Raw genomic sequence first — 18,091 nt, forward strand, 5'->3', positions numbered from 1 at the left:
TCCTCCAACGTCGTAATTCCTTCGGAATCTTGGGTCGCTCCTCCAGGAGTACTTTCCTGTTGCCCAGTGCTAGCAGCTGCTCCCTACAGTAAACAATGGCTTGGCTTACAGATTCTCCAGAAGTGGTGGTAAAAAGTCCCAAAAAGAGTAGAAGACATACTACTACTCTCACAAAAATTTGTGGGTCCAAATTTTAGCTTCTTCTTCTCCTTGACTGTTTCTTAATATCCAAGTATGCAAGTTTTTACTTGTTTACATGCTAGTTTGTACCTGGAAAGTTCATTCGGGAGTCCAGACTTCCCGAGGACGTGAGACGCGTGCGATCATTCACAATTGGAACGGCAGTGATGGTATTACAGTTCAGGTCCAGTGTGTTTTTACCACATTTTCACTTTAATTTCATTGTGATTTTTATTTACAATATACATTTTCCATGATACACCTAATTAGATTAGACTAGATTTCTTTTTAAAAAATCATGTTTAAAAAACTGGCTTTAAGCAATCATGCAAAATGCTTGGCTATAAAAGGACCATCCATGTGAAATTATTTGGCAAGATTGCAGTAAAAACTGGACTGATTCCTTCATTAATTTACATTGGAGTGATCTGAGAACATGGTAAAGAGTTGTTACATGCCAGAGTACGTTGCTCTGTTTTTCTGTTGCTCCTGTCTTTCAGGTGTCAAGCCTCCACCTATTGGCCAATTCAAAGATAATTGGCACACGTCTATTGGCTGACCTGGGCACAGTAGGTCAATAGCTTGCCAGGGATCAGTAGAAAAGAGCAGCTCCCTGGACAGCTGGGCAGCTTCTGACTCTTGTGGAACTCTTGTTTGTAGGCTTCTGTGTACGTAAAACAGAGTGTGTTGGTGGGAGGCTGGACAAGTAAGCTTGGGGTACCCTATACACTGGCAGCAGAGGTTTGACTGTTACAGACACTAGGTTATGCGGCTGATGCCACTTTTGTATGTTTTGACTGGACTTTTTTGTCGAGCAGCTAGACGGGCCTTTTGTTTTGCATATTGCTTTATTTAGACTCAGGGAAGCTGTTGACCTCCTTTTGTTTTGTTAATTTATTTGATTTGGCTCAACCGATTGGTCCTCCTTCCCCACTTTTTTTTTTGTTGTCAAGTTCATTGTTGTCAAGGCATGACAACAGAATGAAATCCTGCCTGACTATTAACCTAGCTGTTGTCCGTCTTCGTTAATTTTGGTGGTCTTGTGTTAATGTCTCCTCCCTGCCTTAGCCCCCACCATGGTCAGGGGGGGATGCAACACAAATGGAGGCTCGTCCAGGATTCGAACCCAGAACCTCTTGCACCTGAAGCGAGAAGCATACCCCTAGAGTCTAGGGGTATGCCAGTGTTCTAGACATGCTACCTACTATAATATTAATCTTGTCTTTAGCTAAGCACAAACAAACAGATCATCTGACTCCATCTTATCTTATTCTTTGCATCTTCTCCTGTCAAATCAAACCCTTTGCATTTTGTATTCTACGGGTGTGTCGAAATACAAAAATTCGCTATTGTAAGGTTAAAAAGTTTTGTTTGTTAAACCTTAATTTGCTTTACTTACAGACAACACTAAACACCAAACTTTATCATCTGGAAATATAAAATTATTATTGCACTTTTACTCAGCTAGTATGCACATGTAGTCAGTTTGAGCTGCAGTCACTCAATATTACCTTTGTTCACAGTCAATAAGACTGAATCACAATCGAAAAGAGAAAATCAACTGTACTTTGGCAAAGGCAATGTATCCCTAAAGTAACCTCACAAAAAAAAAAAAAAATGCTACCCAACTCTCTGGGGGAGGAGCCTGATCCTGCTGACTCTACTGGGATATCAATACGCACACACAAACAGGCATGCTGGCAAGGACCTTTTGTTCCAGCTGAGTGGGAGAATGGCTCTCCTTGTGCTGATTATCTCACTGCCCACTGCCACCCTCCCTCCTGTGTGCAACCCCCCCCCCCCCCACCCTTCCCTCTAGCTCATCAGTGTGGTTGAAGTAGCTTTCACACCCTCCATAAAAGCACCTCCACCCCCAGCACCACCACAGTTTTTTTAATCCCCCCACAGCTTCTCATACTTTGCATCTAAAAGTGAACAGTCATACAGAAAGAAAAAGGGTCTGAATAAAAAGAAGCTGATAGAATGGTCAAACTAATTTTCAATGATGAATGGTTGATAGTACTACCACACACACATACACACACTTTTATGTTGTCTGCTGCTCCCTGGCTAACCTTGCCTCCGGCATGAGAACAGCATGGAGAGACAATTAGCTTCCTAACAGCATGAGCTCAGAGTGAGAACCACAGTCTGTGTTTGCGATTATGACGAAGATTTATAGCTCAGCTGGTGATGGGAAAAGATATTGTTGAAATTTTGGAAAAAGGGAGTGTCGTGTTCCTGAAACAAAAAGCTATACTGGAGCCAAAAAACAAACAAACACCCAAAACTATTATAACAAGCTTTCATTAACTGTTCTTAATTGTTTAACTTACAGAGTTGCTATAAGTTAAATGCCACTGTTAGTATGCTAGCTTGCTCACAATACTGCAAGCTAAGATGCTAATTAGTGCTAAGCATGAAATAGAACCAAGAGAGAGATGGGATTTGTTAGGTTGTAATTGAACACTAAGAATCGCAACAAACATGACAAATTGACATGAGACGACCATGCAGTGAAAATGTATGCTATGCCTTCTGATGATACTGCCTAAGGGAAGCATATATAATGTAAACAGAATTGGTCCTAGCACTGAACCCTGTGGAACACCATAATTAACCTTGGTGTGTGAAGAGAACCCTCAGTTTACATTAACAAATTGGAGTCTATTAGATAGATATGATTTAACCCACTGTGATGCAGTACCTTTAATGTCTACAGCATGGTCTAATCACTCTAATAGAATATTATGGTCAACAGTATCGAATGCTGCACTGAGGTCTAGCAGAACAACCACAGAGATGAGTCCACTGTCAGAGGCCATAAGGAGATCATTTGTAACTTTCACTAAAGCTGTTTCTGTGCTGTGATGAGCTCTGAAACCTGACTGAAACTCTTCAAATAGTCTATTCCTCTGCAGATGATTAATTAGCTGTTTTAGAACTACTTCAAGAATTTGTTAGATAAAAAGAAGGTTGGACACCCCCCAACCTGCTCGGCCTGTTGATTAATTTAAACTAACATAATCATCCTGTTGCAACCAGGTTTCTAACAGGCAGAGTAAATTGACTTGTTTATCAATTATTAATTCACAGTTAGTTTTTAGTTTATTTTTTGTCTGTTTGGGAGCTGACACAGTGGGGATTCTGTGGGGATGGGATTTTGGGGGGGGGGGGGGGGGGGGTAACAGGAGGCGAGAAGTAAGAGGAAAGGCGTGTAAGACTGCAATTCTGCTTCCTGGTGCCAACTCTGGATAGTCACGTTTTGGGTGTTTTAATAAATTTGGCCAAATTTCTAGAAATTAGAACTGCTCCATCCAAAGTGGGATGGATGCCGTCTCTCCTAAACTGACCAGGTTTCCTCCAGAAAGCATCCCAATTATTTATAAAGCCCACATCATTTTTTGGACACCACTCAGACAGCCAGCAATTAAAGGAGAACATGCACCTAAACATGTCACTCCTGTCCAATTGGGGAGGGGACCGACTACAGTTAACTACAGAGTCCAACATTGTTTTGGCAAAGTAACACACAATTCAATATTGGTTTTAGTGACCTCCAACTGACGTAACCCGGTGTCATTACTACCGATGTGAAATATAATGTTATAATTTATTGAATTTATGTTTACCCTTAGCCAGCAGTTTTAAATTTCCCTTAACGTCGCCTGCTCTGGCCCCTACAAGACAACTGACTATGGTTGCTGGTGTCTCTATCGTCACGAGCCCTAGTTCGATCCTGGGAGGAAGCACAAATCCCTTTGGGTTGCGTCAGGAAGGACATCTGCAGTAAGGAATTTGCCGAGTCAAACATGCAGAGCTACCCACTGTTTTAACCCTTTGTGAATAGAAGCAGCTGAAAGTAGCTTTTACTCTCCAGTGTGAAGATTTGTGACTTTTATAACACTGTTCACCTATTCACACACACACATTCATTCAGCACTTTCTATTTCTTTTTAACTAATACATACAGTCTCTCTCACAATAATGAATGTTTTGGGGGAAATGTAGGGTTCAGTATCTTGTGCAAGGACACTTCAACACGAGACTGGTGAAGCTGAGGCTCATACCATCAATCTTCCACCTGAATTTCAATTCAGTTTTGTTTATATGGCACCAAATCATAGCAGTTGCCTCAAGGCCTTTTATACTGTAAGGTAAAGACCCTACAACAATAAAAAGAAAACAGAAAACAGTCATGCTGTTAGCATGTGAGGATTTAACTTAAAATAAAATACCAATTGGAATTTGGACAGACCAAACAAGCACTATGTAGACACCATATGGGGCTCCTGAAACCCCGCTAGGCATTTTTGTGGCATTTTATAGACTAAACAATATTAATCAGTCATGACACAAATCTGTTTCAGCCTAAGGGGGTGACTTCATAGACAGCTTGACAAGGGCACAGCATCTGAGTCAGCAGAAGTCCTCACCATGAGCTCAAAACTGCACACACCTGCATACACCGTATAGTGCTTGTCTTTGTCATTTCCTACAAGGAAATCAAGGGGCAGAGACAGAGAGGAAAAGGCAAAGGCATTAACCTTGTTCCACTACTCTAACGCGACTGCAGCCTAATTCTTCTGGGCCCATGCAAATTACATTCACTGAAAATCTTTTGAGAAGCGAATACCAATCCCCCTCTAGGATTCAGTAATGGTACTAAAAATTCTGCAGCTTTCTACAGTTGCTCCAGTGAATCTGCTGGGATTCATATGTTTGATTCACATGTTGACCCAGTTTATGGAGAAAAAGAAACTTACCAAATGTGTCTGTATAAACTTTTCAAATGACTCCTGCAGCATAAAATCCACTTTTCTGCCGCAGTATGCTGCAAACCAGAACATTCAAGTCAAGTCGGAGGTTCGTCAGTACAAGAGAAACTCTTTCGTGTCGAGTCTGAATCGAGTCTGGAGTCCTTATGTTTACTTGAATGTGCCATAGACATTTGGACACTTTGGGGAGGGTAAACAAGTTATAAATAGAGCTGACTATCAGTCATCATTGGTACTACTGAACAAAAATGTATTTCTCCAAGCTTAATTGCAATGCAGGAAGGAACAGTATGTGAAACAAGATATACAACGGCTGTTTAATCAGAACTTACATCTATTAAAGGTGAAATGGAGTCATCAGGCAAACTTAATCAGGAAATAAAGCAGGTGTTAAAAGGAAGAACACGAAGAGCGAATCAATGATGAGAAATAAAACTAAACTAAATAAAACTCTCGTAAGCTTGTTAGCGAACATGTGCTTATTTACACATCCAGTAGATACATTTTAAAACTGTGTCTGTGTCCAAAGAGTCCTTGGGGAACTACGTGGCTCTTTAGCTGTTAAATGGTGCAGTGTGTTCACACAGAGTGTGCCAAGCTTTTGTTGAAAAAAACCTGCCAGCTGTGGCTAAAATTTGCACTTTGATACTGAGCTAAAACCCACACAAGGAAATGTAGTCTGAAAACAAGGTGAAAATACTTTTTTCAGTACTGTACTGAAGTACCATTGGGCTATACGAGATATCAAAAAAGTACATGTAAGTACAACACACCATGACGCACTGTGCGTTTTGTATTTGACAAAAAAATAAAATCAACGTGCACTAAAGGTGCTCTATATTTGGATATATTCAGGGTTATATGAGAACTATAAACTACATGGCATGTTCACATATGGTGTATGAACCAGTGAATTTTGTCAATAATTACTGCTGTAAAAAAGCATATTTTTGTACACTTTTTCAAGAAGACTATGTCTCCAGGATTGTTTTCAGTGTTTGAGCAAAAAGAAAATAATGTCTGAATTGTAAGTCCAAAATTTAACATCTGTGGATGTTGGATGCTTGGTGGGTTAACCTGCTAACCAGAAAATCCAAATTTCAAATGGAAATACATCATGATGTTACGCAAAACTGGAGGAAGGATCCCACTCCCACCAGGTTTTGGATTCAAACACCCAGTTTCTCAGTTTTGGGTGGCTTACAAATCAGTAACTGCATAACTGCAGTAACTGCATAACTGCAGGCTCTTATTCCCAGCAGGTCAGTTAATGCCAGGGTGTTGGTGTGGCTCGTTACACAAAAGCGGACACATCAAGTTATGGCGTCAGTGTTGTTCTCAGCGTGTAAAGCAGCAAGTGAAAAAAGTCGTAAGAAAAAAGGAAAAGCAAAGTGCAAAACGCAAAGGTAACAAAGTGCCTGGCGTCTGACTGAATGCCTCTGGCAGTGAGTTGACATGCTTCATTAGATTTTGTTGGTTTTAAAAAGACTGTTTCTCATTGGAAGTATAGCAGCTAATGTAAATATAACCATCTCCTGAATAAAATCCATGGCCCACAACTCAAAAGTTTAAAAAAATGTGGAACAGAGGTCTATTTTAAATACTTTGTCCAAAGCGTGCATAATCGTCAGCCATGTTTTCATGACGAGGCTCAGCATTCTCTTCTGAAACAGACAGAATAAGAAGGAAAAAAGCACGAGGAAAAGGAAACGCTATCCCCTGCAGTTCCCAGAGGACAACTCAGAGGAAGGTGCCATATTACAAACTAATAAGCCCGTGCAGAAATTGTGAAACAACCAAAAACGCACTACAACGCACTATAACACACTACAACGTGCACGTGAACACATTTATATTAGGCAAGCTTCACGGCAGCTCAGTGGATTTTATTATGTGCTGTGTGCTATAGAGAGATAACTAAAAGATGAGAGATTTTAAATGAGCCTCCAGAAAATGAGCGCGCGATTGTGTGAGCGCTGGTAGTAATAAGGATGATGGGGTGAAAGGGTGAGGGAGAGAGGGAGGAGGAAGAGGATGGTGTGAATGGGGAAGTTGAGGTAAGCAAAGAGGGGGGAAATGGAAAGGGCTGGAGAGCTGCTGGATTTAGAAACTGGAAGTCAGCGCTGCATTCACAGCAGCAGAGGGTGAAAGGAGGTGGAGGATGAGGCAGGCAGAGAAGAGTGTTTTTAGACGTGATAATGCAGACAGAGCAGTGCATCCACAGCATGGACAAAATCATCTATAATACAGAGCACGCGTGCTACATGCTTATTTTTGCATTTCTTCTTCCTGCTGCATGCTATTTCCAACTCAGCAGTCCAACAGACACTGCAATTATGTGCCTCTGTTGTTCCTCAGCATCTGTTTTTAACAGCACGTTCAGAACACTGAGACACTCTCTATTATTTTGCTTCCCTACTACAGCTCATTGGGTTTGAAATGTAACATGACTTTGGGATTAAAATATTGCCTCTGAGCTTTAATTTGAGAATGTTTACATCAATGATGGCTGTAAACATCTGGCCCCTTTATGCACCCGGTTCCCCTGTTATGGCGCAGTGCAGCTGGATAATAATACTGAACATTACAGAATAGCCAGCCATAGGGGGGGTTATGATCAAAAAGGAGCGTTCTTGACTGGTTAGTTCAATCACATGACCTTCATTTAGTTTCACCTGCCCCCAGCCTATCAGTGAGCAGTGAACATAGACACAATTACTCACACTCACATTCACAGCTAAGGGCAGTGTAGAATCACCAGTTAGAATAACATGCATATCTTTGGACTGTGGGAGTATCAGGGTACTCCACAGAAATTGCTGTTATAGTTTCCGTCTGCAGCCATAACTGATGACTGCTTAAGTGAGCGAGTTAAAACTAGGCTTTTGAAAAGTTCAAACAAAACGAAATGAAATGATTTGTAAACTTGGAAAATGGACGTGTTTATTGAGCCTCTAATTGTCAGCAGTTGACTGAGAGTAAACCATTTTCTAAAGCATCCTACGCAATAAAAGTTGTTAAAAAAGCAGGAGCTCAGCCTGAAAGCTGTGTGGAGACAGTTTGGTCAGTTTGCTTTGACTGCTTTCCACATAAGATAGGATGCAAACTTAGAAAGATTCCCAGCTTGTCCGATCGCCTGGCTTGCTGTGTTTCTCTTGCACTGCAGGACGTCTTTCCTAGATCTCAGAGAAGATAGCACAGTCACGGCATCATTAAGCTGCCTGGGGAATACCAGGTGCTTCGAAGATGAAACAAAAGGAAACGACCACTTAAAATTAAATCCAAGGTAGCCATTACAGGCAAACGAACAAAACAATATGTCGTTGACTGACTTCACTATTTCTGTCCTACTCTACCTCTCTTGGCAAACAACAGAAGGTGATACCAGTAGAGTATGAAGAAATTTTCTATTAACAGTTCCACCTGCATGTGTGTGTTTTTAGCTTGCAATGAAAACAACTGCAAACTGTGTTCCACTGTTCTGTTGTCAGGTGTAAGTACAGTATATAGTCTTTACTGTTAATGGGATGCCAGCATCTATTTTCACTGTCATAGTCTGAGTTCACTTCAAAGAGCACCAATCTGTGGCGGGGAGCCGAATGTTCCTCCTACTGCATGCATCCACACCTCACACAAACACCTTTTTTGTTGCACTTCAAAGTGCATACAGACAATCTGTTGTCTCACACACACACACAAAAATAATCCCACACACAAACAGTTACTTATCCCATCATTGTTAGCTTGGAACACACAAACAAGTGAAACACAGAAAAACTGCCCCGAGCTACAGACATTTTTCTTTAGTAAGCAGACTGTGAAAACAGCAGCGAAAGGGGTGAAGCAATTCATTAGCCAAGTATAGAAACAGAGGATCAAATGTATGCTGTGTGACATTCATGTATGTGAGAAAAAAGTTCAATAATGATAATGAAACAAAAAACAGGCTTCTGACTTTTTAGGAACAAGGTGGGAAACAACGTCTTTTGTTTAAATGACATTTTTAAAAATTTGACAGCCCACGAACATGACGCCCCCGAGAAAAAGCTAAGCACATCCTTACTGCTTCCATAGGAAATACAAGTATTAAAGCGGGGATCATACTTTCCACGGCTGCGAGTCCACTAGGGTCTGCTTGGGTCCCAGTGACGTACATTTAGTCATCAGACTGTTAGTGCAAGGGTTCGTGTGAAGGTCTGTACACCTGCCTATTTTCTGCGACCACACAGATGTTTTCTCTTCTCTGGAACAAGAACTTGGCAGCATAGCTTAGGTTTGTAAAGCTGCAGATGAACAAACCACAAAACTTGTGAAACAACGTCCTTTGGACAAACAAGACCACATTGGAGATTTGGCCACAGTGCACAGCACATCACCACAAACACCTCATACTAACAGTCGAGTACAGTACTGAAGGAGTGAGGAGATCATATTCTGTGGCCTTTCGTACATTTTCTATTATATCATATTCTTTGTAACGACCCAAACTCCAAGTGGTTATCAGTAATATCAAAGCGAAACCTATTATGTTCATTTCCATTTACACATTTTTATTCTTGGACTTGTTGATTCACTCATGATTCATAGTTCAAAACAACCCTAATGCATCTTATACTGGGCCTTCATGCAGCCACACAGTTCATCTTTTAGCTCCCTTCCCCTCCCTTTAACACTTTGTTTCCTGATCGCGAGGGGCTTCTGTGCTCACAGCAGAGCCAAGAGTACAAAAAACTACCTGAAAACAGCATTTTAGAGCAGCCTGAAGCCCGAGCTGTTGTTTTACAGGGATTAATAGCATAGGGACTGATCTCGCTATTTAAAACTTTGGTCATGTTTACAATATGATCATCCCCCATTGGAACAGTATATTCGTGCAAATATTGGATTTATAAGCCATAAAAACAAATATTCTCATATCCATCACAGATTAAATCTGATTCCTCACAAGGCTCTTAGCAGACAGCTCAGGGGAATCTATTTTGCTTGTTTGTTTTCAAAAGCAGTTCAGATGAGATTTATCCAGGACCCCTGCAGAGAGGGACAAAACCCACCCCAAAGCCTTATCTTCATAATGTATGACTAATCTCACTGTGGCCTGAGAAAGAGGGGGCAAACAGAGCAATGAGAAAGAGTGAGCGAAGCGGTGAAGAATGCAAAGGGGTCAAATTGAAAGTATCTGGTGTCGGTTTTAAAAACCTCTGACTCTTCTGCAGAACGTGACACAAGGAGAATATGTTTGGAGTGAAAAAACAACCTTACTGTAAAACATATTCCACTTTAACATTGAGCAACAGAGTATCATGGTGTGCTGTAGCAGCTAACTTTAACAATAAAAGCATATCATACTTCAGATTCAGCCACCAGATCCACTAATGGAAGCTCCTAATAGAGATTCAGGGCCAGGGTTAGTGTTACTACCTATGATGACTTACACCTCAGAGAGCTAAGTAGGCGAGTTTAAGTGCAGTTAGTTTTTCTAAGCATCAAAGTTGAGTTATATGATTCCCTTGACTGTGTGATGTTTTCCAAAGAGGTCAAGGTGGAGTGTTTAGAAATGATCAATTATGCTGGAGTATTTAAACTTCCACCCAAGATATCAGTCGATACATTTAACTGTTGCTGAGTTATGATCAAATTCATTTCGGCTTTAGCAGATTATTCTAGGCTTTCATAATAGCATTACTGCCATTGCCAAACACAGCAAAGGATACACCAGGAAAGAGAACAGAACAGAAAAAGGAGAGAAGAAAAAGACCAAGCAAACAGGCATGAGAAGGTGAAGGCTTGTACTTACTGAGCACGTAGAGGGAGAGAGCAAGGCCCGCCAAGCAGAAACCCTCAAAGAAGCGCAAGGTGCTGAACATGGTGACATTTACAGAGAAGGCAACACTCAGACCAAACACCAGCATGAAAAGCACCGAAAGGATCAACACTGGGTGTCGACCAAACCTTAGAAACAAGAGAGAAAGACAGGGAGATAAAGACGTAGCAAAGAGCTTAAAAACCCAGTTAAACTGAGAAAGAAACTTTTCATGTAAAGTCCGGAGAAAGAGAACATTGCATTCATCGTTTCCTTCAGACTCTAAGCACGTCCTGGTCTGGAGGGGCGGGGGAGGGTTAGGAGGTCACTGGGTCAGGTCCCAACTGAGGCCTCATGGCCCCCGTTGCTTCTTTACATTGTTTTCTTTACATTGTTGTGCATAGTTGCTGATCCCTAACACAATGCAGGTGCTTATTTTCCCACGATGCCACTCGGGCGGCTTGCAGACGGCAAAAGTGACCATAATTAACTTGATGGCAGTGGCATTTTGCTCAGTTACAAAAGATATTGTATCATTTAGCTTTGCAGATAGTTCGATATTTAACCATTAAGGCTCTGCAATACTCTTCTTTAAGCTTCCCACCACTCCTAGAGAAGCTGTCAGACATTTCTTTTTTCTTATTCTCGATAACTCTGGATAAAGCACTTTTACAATCTGGTTAATGCCAATTCCACTGTTTGTCTTTTTAGTTTGAATTTGTTGTTATTGATTTTTGAATGGCTTTAAAATCCTCCTCACACAATTTTAGACATTTTTAAATATCTAGCCAGCTAAAGATTGATGTGACACGACAGTCAACAGCTGATGCTGATCTTCACCCAATCAACTGGTCCGTCCTTCGATAATACATTCACTGGCCTTTTTTTTGTCACCTCGCTAGTACCAGGTTGGACCCTTACACCACCACCAACCTGAGCCATTACATGCAGGATGGATCTTTGCTTTCATGTTGCTTATGGGAAATTCTGACAAGATTTGAATGTAGCAGCAGAAACAGAGGCTCGTGTTTCCATGTTCTATTGTTTAATTTGGGGAAATCCATGCAAACTGTAGCCTCATTTTCCTGTCATTTGCTAACAGCAGCAGTATTCAGTGTGGTCTTCTGCCCGTACAGTCCATCTGCCTCGAGGTTCAACATGTTGTTCAGAGATGCTCCTCTGCATGCCTTGGTTTGAACGAGTGGTGATTTGAGTTACAGTTGCCTAATAATAGCTCTAAGCACTCTGGGCATTCACCTCTGACCTCTGACATTAGGAAGATATTTGCACCCAGGTAACTGACCATTTTCTTTAAACTCTACAAGCTGTGTGGGAAAAGCCCAGCAGATGAGCAGTTCTGACAAGAAAAACCCATCTGCTACCAATAGCCAACATTCAAACTTACTTAAATCACCTTTCTTTTTCAATTTCAACTTCAGCAGGTCATCTAGTCCATGTCTAAATGCACTGAGTTCCTGCCATGTGATTGGTTGATTAGATATTTCAGCTAACGGTTAAAGAGTGGTGCCTAATGAGTGACCGATGAGTCTATATTCTTTGAGTTTATTGAAACAATAATGCAGCACAAAGACATACTGCAGTGTGTTAAAGGGAAAGAAATAAGGTTTTAAAAGAATGGGCAAGTTTAGTTAATCGTTGCTTACACGTTTTTTTCCTTCTTCTAGATATGTTTGGCTTTTCTTTGGGAATTTTTTTTCAGCCTGCCTGAACATGTTTTTCTGATTCCAAGCAGTGCTGAGGACACTGTTACCATACTGTTACCGCCAAATGCAGATCTTAGTTGTGACACCTGGAATTATCCTTACAGTCTAACAAAACAGACAAAGAAGGAGGCAGCGTACCAGTCAGCCATGACACCCATCACCAGGTATCCAAATATGGAGCCCACAAGCAAAGAGAACTTGGCAATGTGAACCTTCCAGGCCGAGTCACACACTAGGTTCCACTGGAACAGAAACAAAAAGAATGAGAGAAACATAAGTCAGATATTGTTTTCAGAGTAAGGCACTCCCAACATGTTAAAAGGGAATAAGACATCAGGAGGAGCTGAGACACTTATAATATGAAAGCTGCACAGAAGCCAAAAAAGAAACGTGGGCTTCTCTCATCAGAATCCTGTCAAACTCTTCTCACTCTCTGACTCACTGTGTTGATAATTCATGAAGTTGGACGCATCTGCAAACATGCTACAAACACTTCTTAAATATTCAAGTGTTCATCCCACATCTATATTTATGTGTGTTTCTGAGAGACAAAGAGAGAGCAGACACAGTGCATGTGGGAAAGCAGCTGTATGTCTGTTATAACAACAATCAATAGTTTCCCACTCTTTCCTCTAAGCCAGTGGGTCAGTGCACACACCACTGCAGCACTCAGCAGCTAAAGTTTAGCCAAGGACACATGCAGAAGCACTACGTGTGCACCATACTTGTGCATAGCCTTGACAGCATCTGCAAGAGAGCCCAGTGGAGTGACTGAGCTGTGTGTGAATCCAATGTTGGTGTTTAACAAAAAATTTACACATCTCCCTGCTGAGCATCCAACTGCACCACGAAGAGTGAGTAGAGAGAGACAGTTAGAGGTTATGCTCTATGATGGCTGGACAACACAGCCACTGTGAGTTTATTAAGTCTGGGCTTTTAGCACCGCTTTTATCTGAGAAAGCAGGTGTCATTAATGCACAAATGCAGAAGCAACGATCAGCATTGTTGCTTATTAACGTTCAGCCTCTTCTTGTCACAAGGATTCAGTTTGGTGGGGTTTTTTTCTGAATTCTGTCTCTGTAATTGGATTCCAAGAAAAAATAAATAAACTAAGGTTTGAACATAAGCACATGTCAGAATTATCCCGCTTGAGGACCCCGGGGCAAATATGTCAAACAGAGTTTCATTATGCTTCTGTGTTTATTGTGCTTGAATACTGCCTCCTCCCACTACCTGTAGAATAGTATGCTAATGTGATCATTACTGTATTATCTGTGCGCTGTGCGATATAAATGAGTCAACCAAAGTTTTCAGCTATTGTGACACAAGGGCTTCAGTATTAGTTTATTGCCATAAACCAGTTGACACTAGCACCAGCAGAGCTCTGGGTAGGAATACTAGTCTTAATGTATGTGCGAAAACCTCCCATGATGCACTGAGCGCTTCTCCTTCATTGGCCTCTTTTGACTCGCCATCTGTTTATATACAACTTCATGTCATTAACTCTTTTTCGGCTCTGTCCTGTAGTTTGTGTATGTGTTAGGCTCTCCGGGCTCCTATTTTCTCTCTTCCCTTTCTCTCTCTGCACACTCCACTCATACACTCTGGAATTCAGGCGCTTAAGTGTAAGATGTAAAAAGAGTCTCATTATTCTCTTTGAACTGATGTACCAGGCAGCACCAGCTCACTCCAAAGCACAATAAATAAATAAACAGTACGCGGGTCAGTGGGTAACGTGTCAATCAACTGTCTGAGGCTGGCAGTAGTGATGATGACGGCAATCCCCCCCACCTACCCACCCCTGAATAACACTATGGGTCTATGGCGCTCACTCGTTACCTTGGTAACCACATTCTGACTAAGTCCCGTCTGCAGCTCCAGCCTCCACTCCTTACAAGCGCACAGCATTCCGACGCCGTCGCCGTATCCGTGCCCGGTGCCGTTGCCTGTGGGCTTCAACGAGGGCGCGATGCTGGTGACGGTGACCGGCGGGGTCGCCGCGGTCCAGTCGCTTTCGTTTGCCAGTGGCTGCACGCAAGTGCCATTGGGCTGCGCCAGGAGGAAGTAATCCGAAAACTGGCTAAAGCCGATGAACAACGCCGGTATCCAGGTCAGGACCACGAGCTGCTTCTGGTGTTTCCCGAAGCCCCCGAGAGACGGCAGAACGGAGCCGTCGATGTGCGGCAGCAGCCGGGGCGCCGGGCGCTCCAACGGGGTGAAGCCGTTCTCAGGCGTGTGGTCCTGCGCCTCCGGCTGTCCCGCTGCCATTACGACCCGGCACAAAGAGAGCAGCTGTGCGCAACAGCGGGCGAAGCGAAGCCCCCACTCTGTCGCCCTCCGCGCACTCTGCGTTAAGCCCTTTGACACAAAGGAAGCTCGCCGCACAGATAAATCCGGTGTACGGCCAACAAAAGCACAAACCCCAAAACACACACAGACAGAGAAAGAGAGAGAGAGAGGGGGGAGGGAGGTCTCCGGTCCGTGCGGGCGCGCAGATGCACCGAATCACCGAGCAGTCGTCCTCATGGCGACGGGACTTGAAGTGACCGGTGGGTGTCCGAGTGGAGCGGTTGTGTCAGGAGGAGGATGACGCTGTGGAGAGGCTCCCGGAGAGCGGTGGGCTCGGACGGGCATGCTCACGGGCTTTGTATTCCATGAGTGCAGCCGGATCCATCCATGCGCCAGGCCCGGTGGTTGAATGGAAGTGTGATACTGAGCTGCATTCAGATCTTCGCAAGATTTGCCGGTTCCTCATCCGCGAGTGCCACAGGTCTCATACCTGTCCAAAACGCGACCCTCTGCAGGTGCGCGTCATTTATCTCCTCGAGCCCAGAATGCGCGTCCTCGCAGACATCACGAGTCCACTTTTGAGAGCGCTGAGTTCAGAGACGCAGTGAAGCACGCTGCTCGGTTTGTCACAGTCTAGTCAATGGGACGCTGTGCCAGAGAGGGGCTTGGAGCAGTAATGGGGGACGGAAGACAAACCCCGCCCTCCTTCGTCGCGCTATGCGCTGCGATTGGAGAGCCTTCAAAGAGCGACTGCACCACTGACGGGCATCTGCAGGCAACAATGATCCCCTTTGTGCAGCCTGTGCCCTCTGCACTGAGCAGAAAGCGTGTCAGGATTACGCACTCATCATGTTTTCCGCTGATTCCACATGATTCACGGTGAAGGGATCAAGTAGAGGGCTCAAGTTTGTGTCTTGTGTTTTTCTAGTCGATTTGTGCCGAAGCGTCCGCCGAACAGCCCACTCAGGCAGTTTTGCGTCATACAATCTTTTTCATAACCGTCATATAAATAGGCAACGTTACTTACTGGTTTGGGGAGACAATAGAAGAAGATGGCAGGGGATTGAAGGAGTGATGTGCTGCACCTCAGACGCGAGGGGGCGTTAGACGATCGCAGGTCGGTTATATCAGCTCTAGATCAGACAATCGGCAAAAATCCAAGAAAGGGAAATAAAAAAAATAGCCCGTATTTCTTAAGAATGGTGCACGTTGGGACATAAATGAGGGCCAAGGCTCTTTGGTCTTCAGATGTGGCTGCTGATATGGTGATGTGCCAGCGTCTGTCGCACATGTTGTGAGTGACCTTGAGATTCCAGCAAGTGACAGATTTTGTCTCAGGACTGGGAAAAAAGTGTAATGTGTGAAAACTAGTGTGACTTGCGTGAAGCTGTGAGCAGTGTACTCTTGAATGATTTTGAGTGACATGAAGCTGGTGTTCAGGCTGCGGCTCACTGAAGTGACAAAGAGGTGACAACTTGTGCTCAGCCCCAACTCATTTCTCACCTCCTTCTTTATCCCCAGAGCACTTTGTTACGGCTCGACGCTGAGGAGAAGGAAGAGGCTTAAAAAGAACCCAGGAGGCTGTTTTGTCGTGTGTGTGTGTTCCAACCACACCCATGTTGTAGCACATACCAGAGCTGATTTGTGCTCTGCCCTTATTAGAATGCAACCCCATCAGTACATCCAAAAACAACAACAACAATGCAGAACCCCATCTATAGAGGATAACCTTTGTTATTTTGTCACAGCTACAGCTGGCAGATGTGCGGTGCACAGGGAATTGCCAGGTTTCTGTGATAGACTCGCTGGTATGTAACTGTGCCTGTGTAAAACGTGCGGCTTGCAGTTTTCTCAAGGAGTGCTGATCCAAACCACCCGAGTGAGTGACTGAAGTCACATTGTGACACATTTGTTACATTAAAGAAGAGAATAAAGAAAAAAGAGATTTTTTTTAAAAAGTCAGTAAAAACTAAAGGAGTCTGCATGTTCTCCTCACATTTATGTGGGCTCTCTCCAGGTACTCCAGCTTTACTCAAAGGTGTAAATGTGAGTGTCTGCCCAGGATGTATGCCGCCTCTCGCCCTGTGGCAGCTGAGATAGGCTCCATCAACCCTGCAGCCCTGAACTGGATAAGCAGAAGAAAATCAATGGATAGACGGTGCTTTATTGAGACATTTAAACCTAGAGTAAGTCATGAGAACATAACTGTTAGAGAGTGTTCTCATGAACAGAGAGAAAGTTTGTCTGTATCCCTCTCGCCAAATACACACAGAGTGGCGCAGGCAGCAGTCACTTCACTCCATTAAATGAGACCCGCTCATCGAGATGGTCCCCAGCAAAACACTCTCCAACTCTGAAGTGGTGCAGACAAAAAACTGTTGAGACAGAGAGATGAAAATAGAGAGATTTTACACATTCTTATTAATATATCCAAAATAAGCATTTAATGATTTCCTATTTTTCAGCCTGTGGGCACATCTACTCCATAGGAATCATTCACCATAAACAATTTCAGAGTTAAATGATAAGAGATATTGGTCTAACAGAGGCATAGGAATGGTACAAGTGCAGTAAATCTGGTGATTTTTAAAGTAATTCTTAAATTTATCAAGTATCAAAACAGTCTCAGCAGTCGGGTGATTAAGCAGACTGCAACCAAGATCATTTTGGTATTTTTAGCAGCTGATAAAGCACAATGTGGTGGGATTACCAGCTTTTAGTTCTAGGACCACAGACTTCTTCAAATCTAATCTTCATTTTATGTTAATAGCAGGCTTGCACAGTTTTATTGCATGGAACTTGGATTGTTGTAAACTCTCTCCACTACAGACAGACACACCTGCCAAAGCAGTCAGAGTCACCTTTGTGATTGTTCCTGCTGCAATGGTTTTCATTCCCCAGCGCCACTTTTTGCCATAATGAAACGGACACGTGGACAGACACAACCACAGAGTGAAAACATTACTAGCTACACTGTGTTAGGTAAATATTACATCTTCTTACCCTAGATGACAATACTTCCAATGAAAAGCTACAAATCCATTAATAAATGTAAAACTGTGAGATCTAAGCCAATGTCATGATGACCCTGACCCTAAGTTCATGGTAGTCAGTCATCGTTTTAAGTGACAGACATCAAGTAAAGTCAGGGTTAGGGTCACTAATGATGATTTAGATTCGAAAAGGTTAAAAGGATGTGGCACTGGTGTGCCCTCTTCTTCAGGTGCCAACCCGGGGATTGGACCACACCTGCACATTTTCACAACAATCCAAGGTTACATTTAAATGCCTGTCAAAGTGCTCAAAACTCCCTCTGTTGT

General features: G+C 43.0%; 1 protein-coding gene across 1 annotated transcript in view; it reads right to left on the bottom strand.

Annotated features, from left to right (window-relative positions):
* The window catches only part of slc22a23 (solute carrier family 22 member 23), a 28,288-nt gene extending 12,625 nt beyond the window's left edge, over positions 1 to 15,663 (bottom strand). The window contains exons 1-3 of the mRNA XM_004571756.5: positions 14,322 to 15,663; positions 12,621 to 12,724; positions 10,753 to 10,907 (exon numbers count right to left, since the gene is read on the bottom strand). Coding sequence (XP_004571813.1) covers positions 10,753 to 10,907; positions 12,621 to 12,724; positions 14,322 to 14,750 — 688 coding nt within the window. The 5' untranslated portion in view covers positions 14,751 to 15,663. The remainder of the gene's footprint in view (positions 1 to 10,752; positions 10,908 to 12,620; positions 12,725 to 14,321) is intronic.
* Positions 15,664 to 18,091: the final 2,428 nt, after the last annotated feature.

Source organism: Maylandia zebra, linkage group LG17 (assembly GCF_041146795.1).
Source record: "Maylandia zebra isolate NMK-2024a linkage group LG17, Mzebra_GT3a, whole genome shotgun sequence".
NCBI classification, from domain to species: Eukaryota; Metazoa; Chordata; class Actinopteri; order Cichliformes; family Cichlidae; genus Maylandia; species Maylandia zebra.